At 60.8% G+C, this 18,972-nt stretch overlaps 1 protein-coding gene across 1 annotated transcript in view; it reads right to left on the reverse strand.

The window, feature by feature from the left end:
• The window catches only part of WWP2 (WW domain containing E3 ubiquitin protein ligase 2), a 31,196-nt gene that overhangs the window by 1,454 nt on the left and 10,770 nt on the right, over positions 1-18,972 (reverse strand). Inside the window, exons 6-22 of the mRNA XM_057384980.1 lie at positions 17,527-17,762; positions 15,007-15,214; positions 11,011-11,100; positions 10,553-10,727; positions 7,756-7,810; positions 6,270-6,351; positions 5,855-5,983; positions 5,639-5,717; positions 5,455-5,526; positions 4,865-4,953; positions 3,712-3,871; positions 2,616-2,749; positions 2,366-2,506; positions 1,744-1,864; positions 1,337-1,441; positions 1,125-1,221; positions 134-206 (exon numbers count right to left, since the gene is read on the reverse strand). Of these exons, the coding sequence (XP_057240963.1) occupies positions 134-206; positions 1,125-1,221; positions 1,337-1,441; positions 1,744-1,864; positions 2,366-2,506; positions 2,616-2,749; positions 3,712-3,871; positions 4,865-4,953; positions 5,455-5,526; positions 5,639-5,717; positions 5,855-5,983; positions 6,270-6,351; positions 7,756-7,810; positions 10,553-10,727; positions 11,011-11,100; positions 15,007-15,214; positions 17,527-17,762 (2,046 nt within the window). The remainder of the gene's footprint in view (positions 1-133; positions 207-1,124; positions 1,222-1,336; positions 1,442-1,743; positions 1,865-2,365; positions 2,507-2,615; positions 2,750-3,711; positions 3,872-4,864; positions 4,954-5,454; positions 5,527-5,638; positions 5,718-5,854; positions 5,984-6,269; positions 6,352-7,755; positions 7,811-10,552; positions 10,728-11,010; positions 11,101-15,006; positions 15,215-17,526; positions 17,763-18,972) is intronic.

The raw sequence follows: 18,972 nt of genomic DNA on the forward strand, positions 1-18,972 counted from the left end.
CCCCACAGAGCTCCCCCACAACCCCACAGAGCTCCCTGCAGCCCCATAGAGCTCCCCTGCAGCCCCACAGAGCTCCCCCACAGCCCCATAGAGCTCCCCTGTCCCCTCACCAGGCCCAGGGACAGTGACTTACCACGTGTGGCTCCGCGGCAGCCACGTCTCTTTGCCAACTTTATCGATGCAGAATTTCTGGGGCCCGTTGCTGCCTGTYAATGACGAGCACAGCAAAGCTCATGACACGAGCAGGAGCTGAAAATGAAACTCCCACACACACACAGATCCACCGTCACTGCTCCACAATCCCAGGGACACAAAGCCATGGCAGCAACCCCTGCCTGTTTGCAGAGAGGATGCTCAAAAAWCAAAGGAGAAAGCAAAAAGCAGATTCACAGCCCAGGGGGACAAGAGCACCATCTCTGAGCACGAARGTTCCATAGCAAGTGCTAAAACCTATTGATCTGTAAACCCTCAGGATTGTGCGAGGCCATCCAACAGTTTTTAAGGACCTGGCACAGGAAGTCTGAGTCACTGAGGTGGCTTTTTAACAGATTGGGAATGCTGGAGAGGTTCCAGGGGGTGGAAAAAGCTAATACGCCATCAAGAACAACTGAGTGGGTTAAGCAGAATGGTTGGCTTGACACGAATACCAGGAAAGTCAGGCAAAGGCTACTACAGGCCCCAAAAAGTAGCAAATTAAAGGATGAGAGTGGAACCACACTGTGGTTTTCTGAAAAAGGGGCTTTGTCACACATGCATCAAAATTCAATCAGAAATCCTATCTCATTCAGATTGAGATTACAAACCAGCCTGACAGAGTTAACACAGCCAAAGAACGTGTCTGGGAATGGCAACCACCAGATGGGATCACCATGCTCAGAGCTCACAGCTGCATTCCTGCTCATGTGTGCCCTGTGTGGGGACAGGGACGGGGACAGGCACAGGGACAGGGACAGGCACAGGGACAGGGACAGGGACAGGCACAGGCGCAGGGACAGGCACGGGGACAGGCACAGGGACAGGGACAGGCACAGGGACAGGCACAGGCACAGGGACAGGCACAGGGACAGGGACAGGCATAGGGACAGGGACAGGACAGTGCCACCCCCCCTGCCCCCGGGACGCACCGATGAGCTCAGCAAAGCCCCCGACGGGCAGGCGGCACGTCCCTGTCACAAACTGCAGCAGTCGGATCCTCTTCTCRTTGTCCATCTCCTTGACCACCTATGGCACAAATGGGGCAGCTGAGGGGGATCCCATTGTGATGGGATGGTCCCACCTGGCAGGACAGCTCTGGCCAGGACACCCCACCCACGCCCTGAGCTGGGCTCAGACTGACCTGCCAGAACCACTGGATCTGTTTGCTGTTCTTGGTGTAGTGCCTGTAGATGGTATTTTTCTGCCAGTCGTTCATGTCGATCTCCTGCATCCCGCACAGCATCAGCTGGGGACAGGGGACACTCAGCAGGGGACAGACRGGGCCCTGTGCCCATGCTCTGAGGACGTGCCAGCCTTCAGCCAGCGCAGACACAGCACCGAGGTGTCTGGGGAGAATTCCTCCCACCCAACGAGATGTTCTCTTGCCAACGGGCACAACAAGCCACCCCCAGAGCCAACACCCAGGGCTGCACGCTGGTCAGCAAAGCCAAGGGGCACAGAGCACGAGCAGGGTCACCAGATGGGCACAGAGCACTAGCAGGGTCACCATGTGCCACTCCACATCTGTGTCCTCAGGTGCCAGCTCACCTCCAGCTCCTTCTCGTCGAAGTAGCGCAGCCACTCGAGGGGCACCACCTCGTTGAAGCCATCCAGGAACGCCTTGGTCTGCTCCTCCACGCCCCGGGTGAACCTCCAGTCYGTCAGCAGCCTGGGGAGCACACGGGGTGGGCACAGAGCCAGTGTGGGTGGCCTGGCACAGGGAAACCCCAGGATCCCTCCCCGGCAGGGAGGGGACTGTGGGGAAGAGAGAGGGGCTCCCCTCAAAGCACCAGAGCTCCCCTCAATTCCCACGGGTGGGTTTTTCTGCCCCCAAAGCCATGAGCAGCAGCAGCCTGGGGAGCTGCAGGGGTGCAGACCCTGGCTGGAGCTGAGCTGGCCCTGGCAGCCCCCAGGCAGCCCCCRGGCAGGCAGGGAACAGCCATGGGACGGCAGAGCAGCCTCACCCTCTTTCCCCTCTCCTTTTTCCTGAAAGTACTGGCAGCTGCCCAGCCCACAGCAATCCAGACCGCAGCACTGCTGGTCCGACTGCGCCAGCCCAGGCTCGTCACAGCCACGTAGCCCAGGCAAGGGCCACGTCCCAAACCCCACGGTCGCCCCATTGCAGCATCGGGGCCAGGCGCCCCACAGGTCCCTCGGGACACCCACTCACATGATGTACTCCTCCTTGTTCTCCTCCGTCACACGGATGCTCTCGCCGCCCTCCTTCAGCTCGTGGGTGGTCACCTTGCCCAGGATCTCCATGTCCTGGATGAAGTAGAGCTCCAGGCCGCACTCCTCCAGGCTGTTTTCTCTGTGGGGAACACGGGGATGGCATTTCTGATGGAGGCAGCGGGCAGCAGCGAGGGGCTTGGGAGAGCTCTGCCCGCCCCCATGGCACCCCAGGGTGTGGGGRCACTCACTTGGTCCACACAATGGAGTTGTAGAACTCGGGGTCAATGGACTCCAGGTCCTTGAGCGTCGGGCGCTTGTTCAGCATGCGTTTGTAGAAGGGCAGCGTGAAACCCGTGTCAATGAACTTGCCGTGGTACAGAGCCTGTGACAGAGAGGGGACACCGGGTCACGGGGACATGGGGACACAGCAGGGACACTGGGACACAGTGGGGACACTGGGACACAGAAGGGACACCGGGACACAGCCCCGGGATACAGCGGGGACACCGAGACACAGCCCCAGGCACCACAGGGCAGGAGGGACTCACTGCTGGGTTCCTGAGCTGGGGCACCCACTCACGGCTGGCACACACCATGGGGAGAGTGGACAGCACTGCCCGGGGCGGGGGGTGCAGCCCCTCTCGCTCCCCACCGCAAATTCCACCACGTCTCCCTCTCCCCTCACAGCTCTATTAAGAGCACTTGTTTAAACAGAGCTGTGCTGCAGCTTCCCTGAATCCCTGGCTTCCAGGAGCCCCGAGGCAAAGGCAGCCAAAAATAATGCAGACGCTTGTCTAGAACGGCCCAGCGGTGAGTAATAGTCTGGGGTTTTATTGGTATCCTGCGAGGCGGGGCAGGGCAGGGCAGGACAGCGGGGCCGGAGCCGCCTCCACACACACCCCACGGGGCTCSGGGCCAGGGACCCTTTCCCAGCCTGGGGAGCCCCGGCAGCTCCCCGGCCAGCCCCGGGCACGCTGGCCTTGAGGAATCCCAGACAAACGGGAGGAGCTGCTCTGGAGCTCGGGCAGCTGGAAAATCTCACATCGCTGGGGCTAAAAATAGTCCCTGGAGCTGCAAATCYGACAGCACCTGGGGTGACAGCCGAGGACCTGGAGCCATCCATCCCTGCCCACAGCTCCTGGGAACCCAGAACTCCTCCAGCCCCACGGCCACTCCCGGGGTTTAAAATGCATCATCCACAGAACCCCTGGAAGGACCCACAGGGGGAAAAAGGGGCTCACGGAGGGCAGCAGCACAGAGCCCTGTGCAGCCATGGCACCAGAGCTGCCCCTCACCCCTCGCCCTGCTGCCCACCCCATCCTGGTGCCAYCCCCCCGCTCTCACCATGGCGATGAAGCGGCCGATGAAGCGGAAGTAGGTGAGGTGGTCGGGGTTGATGGACGAGGCGGGGTTGATCTGCAGGCAGTAGTTGTTCTTGCCYGCGTACTCGAACAGGCAGTACATGGGGTTGAGCACCTCGTGGGACAGCAGGAAGAACCATTCCCTGGGGTGAGACAGGGAACGCGGTGACGAGCGGCTCGGGGAGGGGACASTGCGTGTCTGTGTGCCCACCTCCCTGGGGGGATGCCCAGGTGTTGGGCACGGTGTGACTGAGTGAGGGTGCCCCCTCCCCGGGCTGCTGTTTGGGGTTTCGGGAGATGCCAGCTCGGTGCAGACCCTGCTCAGAGCATCAGGAACCTGGCAGGTGCCMCACGCTCAGTGCCAGCCACGCTGTCCCACACACACACACCCCTGAGGGCACCCAGCCCCCTGCACACGCTGCCACCCTGGGACAGCAGCACCCTGGCTTTGCTCCCCGGCCGTGCAGGCAGGYGGGAATCCTCGGATGTGCAGGCAGCCCCGGCATCCCGTCCGTGGTTCTACCCTGTGGTAGAACAGCATGACGTAACCTACCATAGGGTAAAACCACTGGCAGGACACAGAGACGAGGAGCAGGAGCAGGAGCTGGCACCAGAGCCGAGGGCAGCAGGTGAGTGTGGGGTGGCAGCGGACAGGGACACRCCAGCCCAGCTCCAAGATGTCCCAGGTGAGCCAGAGGGGGTCACGGGGACACAGGACCCCCTCCAGCCCTGTGGTGACACCATCCTGGGGCAGCAGCAGGGCTGCAGCAAGCACAGCACACCCTGTCTGCCCTGGCACGCACTGACTGGCTGCAGGGAGGACCCTGGCACACACAGCGTGCTCCTGGCACACACACTGACTGGCTGCAGGGAGGACACTCAGCCCATCACCCCCACGTCTGGGGACAGCAGTACAGCCCCAGCCGGGTCCCCTGTGCTCTCACTGACAGGGACAGGCTGGTGCGATGCTTTCAGGGTGTTCCACCATTCCTAAAACCCTGTTTCCCTTTTGAACACCTCTGAACTCCTCTGCCCAAGGGCTGGGGAACCCGAGTGCAGCTGCCCCATGCCCGTGTTCCCCACGGGACCCAGGGCACAGTCAGGGCACAGCCCGTGGGCTGGCACACCACACTCACCTGGCGATGCCACCGTAGTCCAGACCCTCCTCCCCTCGCATGATGATGTAGAGCCGGCGCCGCAGATCGTAGGGCTTCATGTTCATGATCTGGGGACCAGCAGGGCAGTGTCACCAGGGCTGGGGCCAGCTTTGCTCCCCAGGGCCAGCTCTGCTGTCACCCAGCTCTGCTCCCCAGGGCCAGCTCTGCTCCCACCCGGCTCTGCTCCCACCCAGCTCCTCTCCTGCCCAGCTCTGCTCCCCAGGGCCAGCTCTGCTCCCCAGGGCCAGCTCTGCTCCCACCCAGCTCTGCTCCCACCCAGCTCCACTCCCCAGGGCCAGCTCTGCTCCCACCCGGCTCTGCTCCCCAGGGCCAGCTCCACTCCCCAAGGCCAGCTCTGCTCCCACCCAGCTCCACTCCCCAAGGCCAGCTCTGCTCCCACCCAGCTCCACTCCCCAAGGCCAGCTCTGCTCCCAMSSRSCWSCWCYSCYCMMRSCCAGCTCTGCTCCCAAGGGCCAGCTCCGCTCCCACCCAGCTCTGCTCCCAAGGGCCAGCTCCACTCCCACCCAGCTCCACTCCCCCCCAGCTCTGCAGTGCCACCTCCTCCCTACCTGCTGGAAGGAGTCCTCGAAGAGCGTCTGCCGGGACACGCTGATCTTCACATGGCTGGGCAGCGCGTTCGACTGCGGGCAGGGCAGAGGCACGGGGATGTGTGAGGCTGGCAGAGCCCTCCTCACCCACGTCTGCCCAGGGGTTCAGGGCACCCACGCAGCCGCCCACAGCCGCTCTACTCACGTGGCACAGGAAGCGGAACTGGTGGTACTTCCAGCGAAAGCTCCGGTCGTACGCGCCYGGGGAGCCGCCGTGTTTGCTCCTGCCAGAGCAGCAGGGTCTGGGTCAGCACCCTGCCCTGAGCAGCCCCCATCACCAGCCAGGTGGGATGAGGGTCACTGGGGTGCAGCCCACCCTGCCAGAGCCCATGTGTGCCCCCAGACCCGGCTCGGTGCTTACCCGGACTCGAAGCCCGGGCGCGGGTCCTTGAAGGTGGTGGTGCGGGTGTTGTGATCCACGAAGTACCGCACGCTCTCGTTCGTGTACTTCATCTCCCAGCCCGGSGGCAGAGGCGGCTCCTGGATCATCCTGCGGGCAAGGAARGGCTCACCAGAYGGGCCCCTTGGGCACTGCCCCCTGWACTRAGCTCCGTGCCAGGCAAAAAGAAGGACTCATGGCACAGGATTGGCAAGCGCCTGCCCGCACCCCGAGAGAAACCCTGCCCGGGCAGCGCTCCAGCCACAGCCACGGCACTGCCAGAGCCTCCCCCTCCATCTGTGGGGCATAAAGGCCAGCAAAGGGCAGGCCCTGGACAACTGCACCTTCCCAAAGCACCTTCCCAAAGCACAGCACCCTCCTGCTCCCCCACACCTACCCCTGYGTGCGAGGGTCTTCCCACTGCGTGGTTCGGGTGTTGTGGTTCACGTAATACACTCGCCCATTGTCCTGTCTCTTCTCTAGGAGAAAAGGGAGAGGAAGTGTTAGCTGCAGTCCTGGCAACAGCCCTCCCCTTCCCAGCTCCCTATCCCACCTCCCTGGCTCGTCTGGAGGAGGCAGGACAAGCCCCACACTCCTTCCCCATGCCCGAGCTGCCTGGGGCCGGCAGTGCCAGCGTGCAGGAGGTGCCAGGGCAGAGCCAGTGCTGCCAATGCACTGCCAGGCTGGCACTGTCCCTCCACATGCAGGCACAGGTGCTTTCCAGACTCCCTCCATGGCCTTGCTGCCAGTGCACACGTGTGTGAACACACACACACACACACACACCCGTGCACACACGCACCCCTCCTTGTGCTGCACACAAAGCAGCCCCAGCACACACAGCAGCCACCTCTACACACACCCCCTGCTTCCCCAGCACCGTGTGAGCCCCACACCTCCTCCTCTTCCATGGGTTGTGCCACTCCTGCACACTCGGCCCTGCTCCACGCAGGCAGGAACACCTCATCACCCCCTTGTCAGTCCCTGTCATCCTTCTGGCCAGCGCCAGCCCCTCGCTCCATCTCACTCGTGGACTGTGGGCAGCAGCTCCCGTGTCATGGCCAGGACTGCATCCACCCCAGGGATCCCACCCATCCYGGGGACCTCACCCCAGGGCTCTCCCCAGTCTGCCCAGCTGGCACTGGCAATGGGTCCCTTCTCCTTGCTGGAGGGAGATGGGACACCCAGCAAGGGCTCCAGCAGCACCCCCATGGGGACACTGCCCCTGGGGACTCCCTGAGCAGCCTGGGCCCCTCTGTCCTGCCCTAAACTCCTCCAATTTTAACCCCTCTCCTCCTGCCCTCCTGGCACAGCACGGCCCAGCTGCACCCATGAGCATCCCAGGGATGCTCTCACCACAGAGGGGTCTCTCTGCCCAGGGAGGGGGCACAGGGATTTTCACAATGTCCTGGCACACAATGCTCGGGCCGTGTGGGGACAGCCAGCCCCACTCCTGCAGCTCCCAGCCCCACTCCCGACCCAGGCAGAGCATCCCAGGAGCAGCACAGCAGTGGGACAGATCCCTGCTCGCCACAGGAGGGGTCTGGGGACAAGCAAGGACTTGGATACCCAACATTTTCCCCCGTCCATTTTCCCCTGAAGCACTTGTGCATTCAGCAGCTGAGAGAGGCTGGGAACTCCTCCAGGAAAAAGGGAATAAAAGGGGAAAAAAGGCTGAAATTCACATCAGAGATCATGCTAGTCACAGGCAGACTCTGCCCCACGTGCAGCCGAGCAAAGGGARCGCTGGCTCCAGGGCCACCCTTGCCAGAAATGCCAGGGATGGGAGTGAGGGATGCTCCCGTGGGATGGGCAGGGTCCCCTGGGTGTGACTGAAGTGTCCCTTGGGGCCATGCAGGGCCAGGTGAGGCAGCGGTACTTACCCCAGCCAGGAGGAAGGGGCCCCAGAGGATCATTGTCRGATGGGGCTCCGGAGGACTAGAGACAACAGAGAGAGCAAAAACACGGAATAAACGCCGGAGCCGGGACGGCTGGGAGAAGCAGAAGGTAGAGGTGAGCCGGCCAGCCCCGCTCACTCTCTCCTCTCCTTGGCCCGCAGCTCCCAGGGAACTAAAAAAAACTCGCACACTCAAAGGGGGTTAAAAAAAGAAACAAAAAAAGAAAAAAAAAAATAAATAAAAAGAAGAAGAAAAAAGCCCAAAAGCCTAAGCAGGGGCTGGGGCAGCCAAGGCGTGGCGGGGCTGGGGCTGCRCCGGCCGAGGGCAGCGGGACGGCCCGGAGGGCTCCGGACGTGCGCGGCTGCTCCGGCGTCCCCTCCACATACACCTCCAGCCTCCTCCAAGAACCACACACAAGAGGGGAAAAAATATCGCAGGCCTTTCCAATGAAATCATTCCCACAAGCGCTGTCCACGCCCCGCGCTTCCTGGCGGGATGGCGGCCCCCTCCTCCGCGGGCAGGGCCGGGGTGCGGGATGCGCACTGAGCCCGCATTCAGCCGCGCAGACGGGCGGCTCCGGCCCCGGCCCCCGCCCCGCACCGCACAAAAGCCCCTTTCTCCTGAGCCGGGGGTGGCCCAGCACGGGGGGATCGGGCCGCTGTCCCGCCCCGGTGGGTGCAAACCCCCGCCCCAGCCCCGCTGGGCTCCTSGGGCTGGAGGGTCCTCGGGTGCAGGGCAGGAGGGGAGCACTTGGAATGGTTAARTAAGAAACGCATCGTTACCCAAAAGGGAAAAACCCAGCTGCTGGAGGGGCCCCCGTGCCGGGATGGATCCCAGYCTGGGCTCAGGGAATGCCACACGCAGCCAGACGCGGAACCAGGCCCAGCCCCGGCCCTCGGGGTGCCAGGGCCCCCCACTCCCAGAGAGTGGGACCAAAACCTGGATGGATGCAGCACACGGCAGCCCGGGGTGTCCTGGCACAGTCTGTGCCCCTCTGAGCTTCGTCCCCCGTACCTGACCCTCTGTGCCAGGACTGCCATGGCCAGCACAGCTCGGACTGTGGGCAGTGTCTGCTCCTTTCCATCGGGACAGGCTGCCCAGACACGCAGCMGAGTCACATCCAGAGGTACCACCTCACTGGCACCTAAAAATAGCTCGTTTGAGCTTCCAGGGCAGAGCTACGGGCAGATCCTGCAGCTCCCCACAGCCCTGGAACAGCCTGGCCCCTGTGCCAGAGGCCCTTCGTGCAGGGGATGCAGCACTGCAGCATCTGCTGGGAGAGTGGTCCCCAGCTTTACCCGGCCCCCCAAACTGCCCTCCCCAGCTCTGCCTCACTGCTCATCACCCCAAGCATCCCCAACAGCAACGGGGGCTGGGGGATGCTGGGAGTGGGGGCAAGTCAGGCACAAAGCCCCTGTGGGGCAGGAGGCAGGGCAGGAGCCATCACTGCTGGCAGCAGAGCTCGAAACAAAAAGTGCAATCGTTTCATCAGGCTAAATTTGGAGCTGAGTCCCTCCCTCGGCAGAGCGCGGCCAGGGCGAGTCGCACGGCGCTGGAGCGGCTCCAAGGCTGGCGCTGGCAGGGAGCGAGGGACGGCCTGGAGCTCTGCTGGGAATGGTGAGAGACCCCTCCCAGGGGAGCCCTTCCCACGGGAGACCCTCCCAGTGCCCTCCAGTGGGCTCTGCACAGCCATGGGGGTCCTGCTCCCCCTTTCAGAGACATCCAGGGAGGGACAGGCAGGGGGAGGAAAGGGGCTGAGCCGCTCCTAAAGCCCTGGGAGGGGGCCTGGCTGTGTCCCACACAGAATGGACCTTGCCCTGCCTGCACCCTGTCCCAGACAGCAGCTGAGCTCCTCCATGGAGCCCTGAGCTCACTCCAGTCCCAGCTGGATTTCTCTGAGCAGATAAAACTCGATGAGAAGTCGGTCCCTGTGCACTGCCCACCTTCCCTGCACACTGTTCACCACCTCGGGCACCAGTGCAGTTCCACCCCTGCACGCAGGCAGATCACCGCTCCAGGGGCAGAAACACTCCAGCCTGGCCCTTTCCCAAGCCCTGCTCTSCCCACAGCCCAATCCAGCAGCACTGCTCAGGTCAGCAGAGGTGCTCACCCCACAGCTGGGTCTGGCTCATGGCAAAGGTACGGCCAGGACAAGCGTGGAATGCCCAGAACAGAATGGTTGGGAGACCATTCCCTGAGCAAGGAAATGCAAATACCAAACAAGGAACGAGGGCAGCAGCAGAGTGAGCAGGAGGGAGCTGGCCAAGCCCCACTCATTCCCTGGCTCCTGCAGTCCTCTCCACTTGTACCCCAGGTCTGCAGCTCCTGCTGCACCCAGGACCCAGCCCCGCTGTCCTCAGCCCGACTGAGACCCGGGGAGGGATGAGCTTGGGCCCCAGAGCCTTCCCTGCTATAGACCAGGCTCCCAGGGCTCCCTCAGCTCCGACAGCAGGCTCTGCACCCCCTGGGTCAGCAGCAGGGCCTGTCTGATGGGATCTACAGGAGAGTGTGCCTGGCCACAGTGGCACTGAGAGCCCTTGGGGACAGGCTGCTGAGGACACCTCCGGCCACCTTTCAGGGCCGTGCAAGCTCGTTTATAAACAGCAAGTTATTCCCCCATGGTCTCTGCAGGCAGCTGAGGAGTTTGTGCTCCCACCCAGGCACTGCTCTGAGCTCTCTGCTCACAGACCCCTCACAGCCCAGCCCTCCCACGCCCCGTGGCTCCCAGGCGACACCCATGGGACAGCCAGGAGAGACCCTGCCAGCGCCAGGGCAGCCTCACCTGGTACAGGAACCTCTGGCTGAAGTGCTGCATGGCTCCCTGGAGCTGGTTACGCTGTGACTGCCACTGCTCGTAGTTCCTGACGTACTCGGCCGTGGGGCGCTGCCACGTGGTGGTGCGGGTGTTGTGATCCACGTAGTAGTACCTGCCCCGAGGATCCACGCGCTTCTCCCACCTGTGAGCASCCAGGGAAGCTGTCACTGTGTGTCACAGTGCCACCCTGGCAGTCACTGCCACCCACCCGCACGAGGGATCTGCGCCCAGCTCCTGCATAACCACTGGTGTCACACCAAAGGGGCTCTTTGGGCAAAAACCCCCCAAAAGGGACTGTTTGAGTATCTCCTGCAAGGCACACAAAGCCTGACWGGGTGCTGGGACACCAGTGGAGCTCCCACCAGGATGCCATGAACATCCCTCCAAGACCCCTGAGCAGGCCTGGAGCCCCCCGAGCCCCTTACCCTGGAGGAAGGGGTCTCTCCCACGTCGTGGTCTTGTTGTTGTGGTCTACATAGTAGACTCTACCATTGGGCAGCTCCCGCTGTTCCCACCTGCAAGGAGAATAAAACCACGAGGCAGGTGATGATTCCTGGCCCCAAGAACATCCACAGAGCCGCCCTGGTGGGTCAGGGAGCCCATCCCCTCACATCCCTGCCATTCCATCCTCTATTTGACAGGTCTGAGTGGCAGCTGCTGGGCCTCCTGGATGGAGATTCCAGGAGGGGCTGCAGCCCTCTGCTTCCTCAACAGCCATAACCTGGAGCAGAAATCCCTCATTTCCCCCAGAAAGGTCAGCAGAAGATTTCACACAGGGTCAGTTTTATACCCTGTGTTTCTGATGTAGCTTTTGTTTGGTTCCTCCCAACACATCTCCAAAGGGGAGTGTTTGAGTTCAGGCTGGGTTCTCTCCCTGGCAGCCCTGGGCTCGCTGCTCACAGTACAGCTTAAACTCATGTGGCCATGGCACTCAGGACGGGGTGGCCCTGAGGACAGCCCAGGTGACAGCRAGTCTGGCTTCACACTGTCACACTGCAACCATCCTTGATGTGAATTCATTCATGAATTTACCCTGGCAAAGGTAAAAGCTCTGTGAAGCCCGTGCTTTCTTGTCAGCTTTTATCCTGCAGCAGAGGAGGCGAGCCAGCAGCTGCTGACAGATAAAGTGTTCTCCTGCCACGCTTCTACTCCCATAGGCCTCCCTCCCCATTCAACCTTCTGTCTCAATTAATCACCACAAAACGCTCTAGGAAATTAATGCAGCAGCTTGTGTGTGACAGCAAGGGAGCCAGTGCAGGCTGGCAGTGAGCAGGCAGCCCTGGGGATGGAGCTGCTCCGAGCTCCGAGCGCTCCGCTGGAGCTCCACGGCCTGGCTGGTCCCAGCTCAGCTGCAGGGACAGCATTGGTGTCCTCAGCACAGCCACACAGCTGCTGTGACACAGCTCAGCCCCAGGGACATCACTGGTGTCCTCAGCACAGCCACACAGCTCTGTGACACAGCTCAGCTGCACTGCAGCCCCTGAGGAGCACACAGAACACTGCACGTGTTGCTTCCAGGCAGCAGTGTGGGACCTTTCTCCTCCTTGGACCAGGTCAGAGACAGCAGTGGGTACCCCTGACACACCCATGGGGACACTGGGGACAGCCCATCCTTGCTCAGAGCACCTTGCCCAGCTCCACAGGCCCCCAGCACAGGAGATCCACCGTTCTGGGAGCCCTGGATGGTGGGAGCTCTCCCCTCACACACCACACTGCAACCACAAAGCGCCCTGGTCCAGCTGCCACAGGCTCACGGTGGCCACRGAAGCAGGGAGCCATGGGCACTGCAGAGTGGCAGAGCTGAGGCAACCCTGCGGTCCAAACAAAACGCCCTCCTTACGCAAGAAACCACAGCCCCGTGGGCTCTGCCAGCAGCATAAAGCACCTCTTTGTGCGGGCGAGGTGTCCCTGCCCCGGCTGTCCCCGCACAGGATCATCCCCTATGGCAGCCAGACCCAGGGGACAGCAGCTCCTGTGCCCCCACCCCGGCTGTCCCCGCACAGGATCGTCCCCAATGGCAGCCAGACCCAGGGGACAGCAGCTCCTGTGCCCCTGTCCCGGCTGTGCCCACACAGGATCATCCCTGATGGCAGCCAGACCCAGGGGACAGCAGCTCCTGTGCCCCCCACCCCTGCCATCGCTATCAAGTCACTGGCAGGGCCCAGCCCGAGCACGGGCACCCCAAGAGCTGCGGGCACTGCGGCCCCGGTGCCACCCACACTCCCAGCTTCGCAGGGGAACGTGCTGCCCAGAGGATGTGATGGAGGTTTTGGGCACTGTTGGGCATGAAATTACTCAGAATTCCTTCCAGCCCTCTGCAGCCCCTAGGACAGAGTCCCAGTTGTGTGTGGGATGCCTTTGAGCTGCCACACCTGGTGCAGATGTTGAGACACRGAGATCTGAGCAGAGCGAATCGCTCCGGATCCCCACATGAACCCAACCGTCTGTCACAGCCCAGAATGAGCAGGGAGGCTGGGGCCACCCTCCAGAGGCTGAAGTGAGTGCTCCCCACATTTCAGGGAAGGAAGGAGACACCCAGGGAGGGTGCAGGGCTCGGGAGGGACGTGCCTGGCAGCTCTGCAGGAGCAGCAGACAGGAGCCATCCCCCGTGGGCCCTGCAGTGCTCTCACAGCCATCCCAGCCAGGGGCTATCCTGCATCCCCATCTCCCCAGCTGGGCCCCAAACCACCAGCCAAAATAATTCTGTGGTGAGGTGCGCCCGCCAAAAGCCAGCCTCCCTGGATCAGGGCTCAGGAGAACTCGAGCAGCTCACTGACAGCACCCCAGGGACACAGCACTGTGCAATTCCAGTGCAGCAAATCCCCGTTAGCCCAGGACCCGCTGGGGCAGCTCTCAGGGCAGGGCTCACACCGATGAGACCCCAGTGGACTCAGCTCTCTGCTCTCCTTCACTTGGGACCCCCTTGATCTGTGGTGTCCCCCTGCCCAGGCCACCACAGCACAGCACAAACAGCTCATGCTGCCCTTTCCCCCTGGGGATGGCACAGCCAGCATGAAATGTGTAATCAAAGGTATCTCCAGAGATCCACAGCGCAGGAGCTCAGTCTGGAGAATGCCTCACTGCTGCTCCAATGCTCCTCTCCACCCATCTGCCACAGCACAGCACCTTTATCCTCCTCCCTGCTGTGGTACACCCGATTCTCCAGTGGTGAGCTCTGCAGTGAGACGGGCAGGGAGGACACAGCCACCTTTCCACCTGGCTGGGCCAGGGTTAGGGTTAGGGTTAGAGTTAGGGTTAGGTTAAATCCAGCCTGCTGTGTCTTAGAAAGCAGTGCCTGCAGCCTCCTGGGCCTCCACAATCCTGAGGCTTCCCCACCCCAGGAAAGAAACAACAGCCTGTTTCCAGCCCCAGGTGGGGAAAARGAGACCTTCAGTCTACCTGGTAGGAGCAGAAAGGGGAATCAGCTCTGGCTGGAATAAAGGCCTTTTTGAGAGCACTGGACTTTTCCAGCTGCCTGGAAACAGGAAGWGCCCAGGCCAGGAGAACAGAAACCCTCACACAGCAGCATAAAGGCACAGTGAGCCGTTAACCCTAATTACCTGTGACTGACACGCGAGCGGGGCCCTGACCTTGCAGGCATCGCCTGAGCCAAAGCAAAATAAACAGCTCCCTTCATCCCAAACACAGCCCATTTCACCCCCTCCCCACAACCCAAGGGGTCTCACACAACGGCAGAATGACGCACTGGGGGCTGAGCCCAGACCCCAACTCTGCCCCTCACAGAGCCAGAGACCCCCTCTCCTCCAGCCCCTCCCAAYATCCCACAGAGGAGGAGGAGGATGAGCAGCCCAGAGCACCAGGGAGAACGTGCTCCACTGCTGGGGGTCCTGGCCCACCCACCCTCTGTGCTTCCCCAGAGCATGTCCTGCTCAGCAGGAGCTCCCTGGAAACCCACACTCCTCCCTGAAAATCCACACTCCTCCCTGAAAATCCACACTCCCTCTCCTGGGTATTCTCCTCTGACTGATCCCTTCAGCAGCCCCATGACAGTGGAGGGCTCTGCTGCTCCCCAGGCACAGATGCTGAGAGGCTCCTTGGCACAGAGATGCCACCCACTGTTTGCTGCCCCAGCCAGCCAGAGAGCACAGGCCAGACACCACCAGAGCAGGGGGCACACGGGGAGCACAACTGTGCCAGGAAAGGGGCACAGGACCCCTGGCACACTCCTTGCTCCATCGAGCACCAGCAGCTCCTGGGGCAGCGTTTCCCCTCCATCAAACAGCCTCTCGTCCCAGCACACAGAGTGACCCAGCTGGTTCTGTCCCCACCCTGAGGGCCACAGGCAGAGCTTACCCGGGGTCAGAGCTTACCCGGGGGGCAGAGCTTACCCGGGGGGCAGAGCTTACCCAGGGAGCAGAGCTTACCCAGGGAGCAGAGCTTACCCAGGGAGCAGAGCTTACCCGGGGGGCAGAGCATCCAGGGCGAGCACGGCTGCCCGAGCTGGGGGGACACTGGGGCCTGAAGTCGCCTCCTCAGCCTCTCCAGAGCTGCTCAGGGCAGGAGCAGAGGAGCTGTCGGCCGTGCTGGACACTGCTGGGGTCGGAGTGCTGGAACCTGCTGCTGGCCTGTCCTCATCCATGTCCGCAGCACCCACGGCGTCCCCGTTCACTGGAAAGGCACAGGGCAGGAGTCAGCACCAGGGAGGGGGCCAGGATCAGCTCATCTTTCAGGAAACAGAGCACAGCTCCCTTAGAACTCCCAGGAAACAGAGCACAGCTCCCCCAGCACTCCCAGAAAACAGAGCACAGCTCCCCAGCTATCCCAGGAAACAGAGCATGGCACTCCCAGCACTTCCAGCTCGCAGGGAAGGCAGCCTGCCTCACCCATGGGAGCCACTGCCATCACCTCCATCCCAAAACAAAAGCAGAGGGCACTTTGYATTTGTGCTCAGTGCCCCCTGTGCCACTGGAAACACGCTGCATCCCGGATGGGGACTCAGGGAATGAGCAGGAGCTCTGAAATGGTGGGTACTATATCTCCCTTCAGGAGGCTCTGCAAGCCAACAGCACTGGAAAGAGATAAATATTGCAGGATCCCACTGAACTTTTGGAAAAGAGAAGGAGAAGAAACAGAGCAAAGGAAAACTACAAAAAAAACGGATGAGAAGGAAAATGAAGAGCAAAAAAATGAAAGGGAATTTGTTTGAGGAATATTTATTAGATAGCCAAAACCCCAAGACCTGGCAGCCCAGCTGAGGAGAGCCTTTGCTACAAGACATCCTGGCTGGAGTGATAAAGCAAAAGGTTTRTAAACAACCCAGGAACAAGGAACAAAGGAGTGAGGGATGCAGACAGATTGCAATGAGTTAGGGCTGAGAAATGTAAAAAACTGTAAGGGAAGCCCAAATATTTAGAAGTATTGTAGGAAAAAGCAGTATAAACCCCCAAGGATGGGAGACTGAAGAGCTACAGGTGCTCATGGTGTGGAAGAGGCAGAGGAGGGACCCTGGGACACAGCGAGGAGGAGGTGAGGGAGATTTCCAGGTCAGCAGCAACTTCCACCAGAGTCCTGTGGGACCCAGCTGAGGGCTCTGACTGCCCCTCATCYCAGGAAAAGGCCCTTTCAGAAGCTTCAAAGGGAACCTGCAGCAGGAGCCAGGTGACGACACCGTGGTCAGTTTGATCTCTGTCCTGGACAACGCAGAGAAAAGCTGAGCCAAAGTTCAGAGATAAGGAGGGGCTCCAGGGGGAGCTTAGCAAGGGCTGAACAATGTGGCTGTGGGGAAAACATGCCTGGGAATAATCTGCTTTTATTGTCAGCTGTGAGTGACAAATGTAATGGGAACGTTCCTGCAACAGCCTGCTTGAAAAACATGGCAATGTCACCAAAACGTGCCAAACTGAGCAGGAGATTGGYTTCTAGAGGCATTCCAGGGTGTCCAGCACTAATCCCAGCCACACAAAACACTCCTCTCCCCATCCCAAGTCATTTCTGACAGGAGCTGTGGGAGGCACGGAGGGTGGTAAATCAGCAACAAGGATGGCACAGTCATAAAGCCACTGGGGAGGCTGTGGCTGGGCCAGTAAAAAGTGCTTTAAACACACCAAAGCCAAGGAGCCAAGTTGTACTTGGGATCAAAATCCCTGTCCCCAGCCTGAGGGAGTGTCCACAGAGCAAGGAGCCTGGGGAGGGCTGGGCTCTGGCAAAAAGTGGCTTTGGTAAAATGGAAATTGCATTGCTCCAGGTTTTCCCAATGGAACGCCAAGAAATACCAAACTCCTCCTGGGCTGAACAGAACACTTTCTTCTATTCAAAACTAAGCACTCTACCTCTCCTTCATCTCCCACAAAAGCAAATGCAGTGCAGAGGAGCAGGAGATGCTCCATGAGAGACAGAAGAAAAATTGATCAGTCATCTGTGATTTCATAGTCGGGCACTCAGCAGGTCCCAGTCCTGATCCACAAGAGATTCATGGCTTTGTGGACAAATCCAAGAAATGACAAGAGGAACCTTTCCAAAAATACCCTATGGTGTAAGATCCAGCCCTGTTTGAGAGGTGGGTGTGTGTCTTGTCTGGTGTTTAACAGGCAGCTGCTCCTCCCCACTTCAGAGCTCAGAACACTTTCAGTAAAGACTGATGGGAAATTCAGCAGAATCCTGAAAAAAGTCCACTCAGTGGTGACAACTGTCCTCCTCACTGTGACATTGGTGACAGTGCTGTCCCTGTGTCATTTTAGACACCTGGAGTTGGTAACTCCAGGGTGGAGAGACAGAAATCATTCCTGACAGGCAGCACAGCCCCTCCCAGTGCGCTCTGCAGAGCCGCCTGGCTTATCAGAARTAAAATCAGCACAAACCAATCAATCCACCGGGAGCACTTTCCTGGGCACTACAAGATGCATTATCTCAGCAGAGATTCATTTTCCCCACAATAAACAGCCCTGAGCTCTGTCCCCACCTCCCACGAGCACTGGGGTCACCTGTGCCGTTGGCCACGCCGTTGGCCGTGCTGGTGGCCGTGCCGTTGGCTATGCCATTGGCCATGCTGGTGGCCACGCCGTTGGCCATGCTGGTGGCCGTGCCATTGGCCATGCTGGTGGCTGTGCTGGTGTGCTGTGAGCTCTTGGCCTGCTGCCGGTGCCGGCTCCTGGCACTGGGGCTTTGCTCTCCGCTCGCCGCGTTTCCCCGGGGCGCTCCGGCCGCGTGTCGGTGCGTCCTGCGAGGGAGGGGAACACAGCAGGTGAGAAACATCACACAAAATGCCACTCATGCCTTTCTGCCTGGGTCTTCTGCTGCTTTCTCCCAGCACAGCCCAGCTGTGCCCTGGGAAGGGCCAGAATCCAGTTCTGTGCTCCTGCTCAGGGCAGGGGCAGTGCCTGGAGCTTCACTGCCTGCTCAGAGCTGCCCACGGCCTTGGCACACACCTGCTGGTGGCAGAGACCCGTGGAAGAACCTCTAGGGTGACACCACCAAGGAATGGCCCTGGATGCTCACAGCTCAACACTGCTCACTGCTATGGAGCCTGGCTCACTCCATCCCCTCTGCAGATCCCACACCAGCCCCAGTCCTGTACCACAGTGGGGACCCTCGGCAGTGCCTCGTGCCTGGCTCCAAGCCTTGCACACAGGCACGTGAGGAAGGTGCTCCCAGGACAGCTGTGGCCTCTGGAAGAGGAGGGAACAAGCATTCAGGAAAGATGGGAGCTGAAGGCAGAGCATGAGCTGTGACCAGCTCAACTGCAGCTGCTCCATCTCCTGGGGGTCACTGCCACACTGGAGCTCACCTGCCACCACTGCCATGGCCAGGGCAGCCCCACCTCCACGGGCACAGCACCTGCAGCTCCCCCTGCAAACTCTGCCCCTGCAAACTCTGCCCCTGCAAACTCTGCCCCTTGGACCATCCGGGGCTCCCAAGACAAAAGCATTCCCAAAAAACTGGGCTTCACCTTAAGAATTTATTCCCACGAATGAGGAGGGGGACAGGGCAGGAGGAGAGATGCTGCCATCCCCAAATCTGGGGCCTGGGGAGCAGAGGCAGAGCCCAGGTGCCTCCACCCAGCCTGGCAGCCCAGGCAGCAACCACAGAGGGTAACAACTGCGGGACAAGGACATCAGTTCCTCCTGGCCAAAATCTACCTTAAAAGGGCAAAACCACAAACTCTCCCCAAGTCTCAGGGYTGGTGCTGGGAGGGGACAGCAGCTTGGCAGCAGCAGGGCACARAKCAGCAGCTCCAGCAACTGGAACCTTCCCACTCACTCCAAAGCTGCTCTCCTTGGGGAGAGGCTCATGKCAGGGCTGGGATCAGGAGGAGACACGAGAAACCAGGGGATGGTTGTTGGAAATAAATTAAATGAGAGCCACGGGCAGAGCAGGAGCTGCTGTGACCACTTCAATGAGTACCCCCAGGAGTGCAGGGGCTCCTCGAG

The sequence above is a fragment of the Malurus melanocephalus genome, unplaced genomic scaffold, assembly GCF_030028575.1.
Source record: "Malurus melanocephalus ecotype Western Australia unplaced genomic scaffold, MMel_1.1 scaffold_766, whole genome shotgun sequence".
Classification (NCBI taxonomy): domain Eukaryota; kingdom Metazoa; phylum Chordata; class Aves; order Passeriformes; family Maluridae; genus Malurus; species Malurus melanocephalus.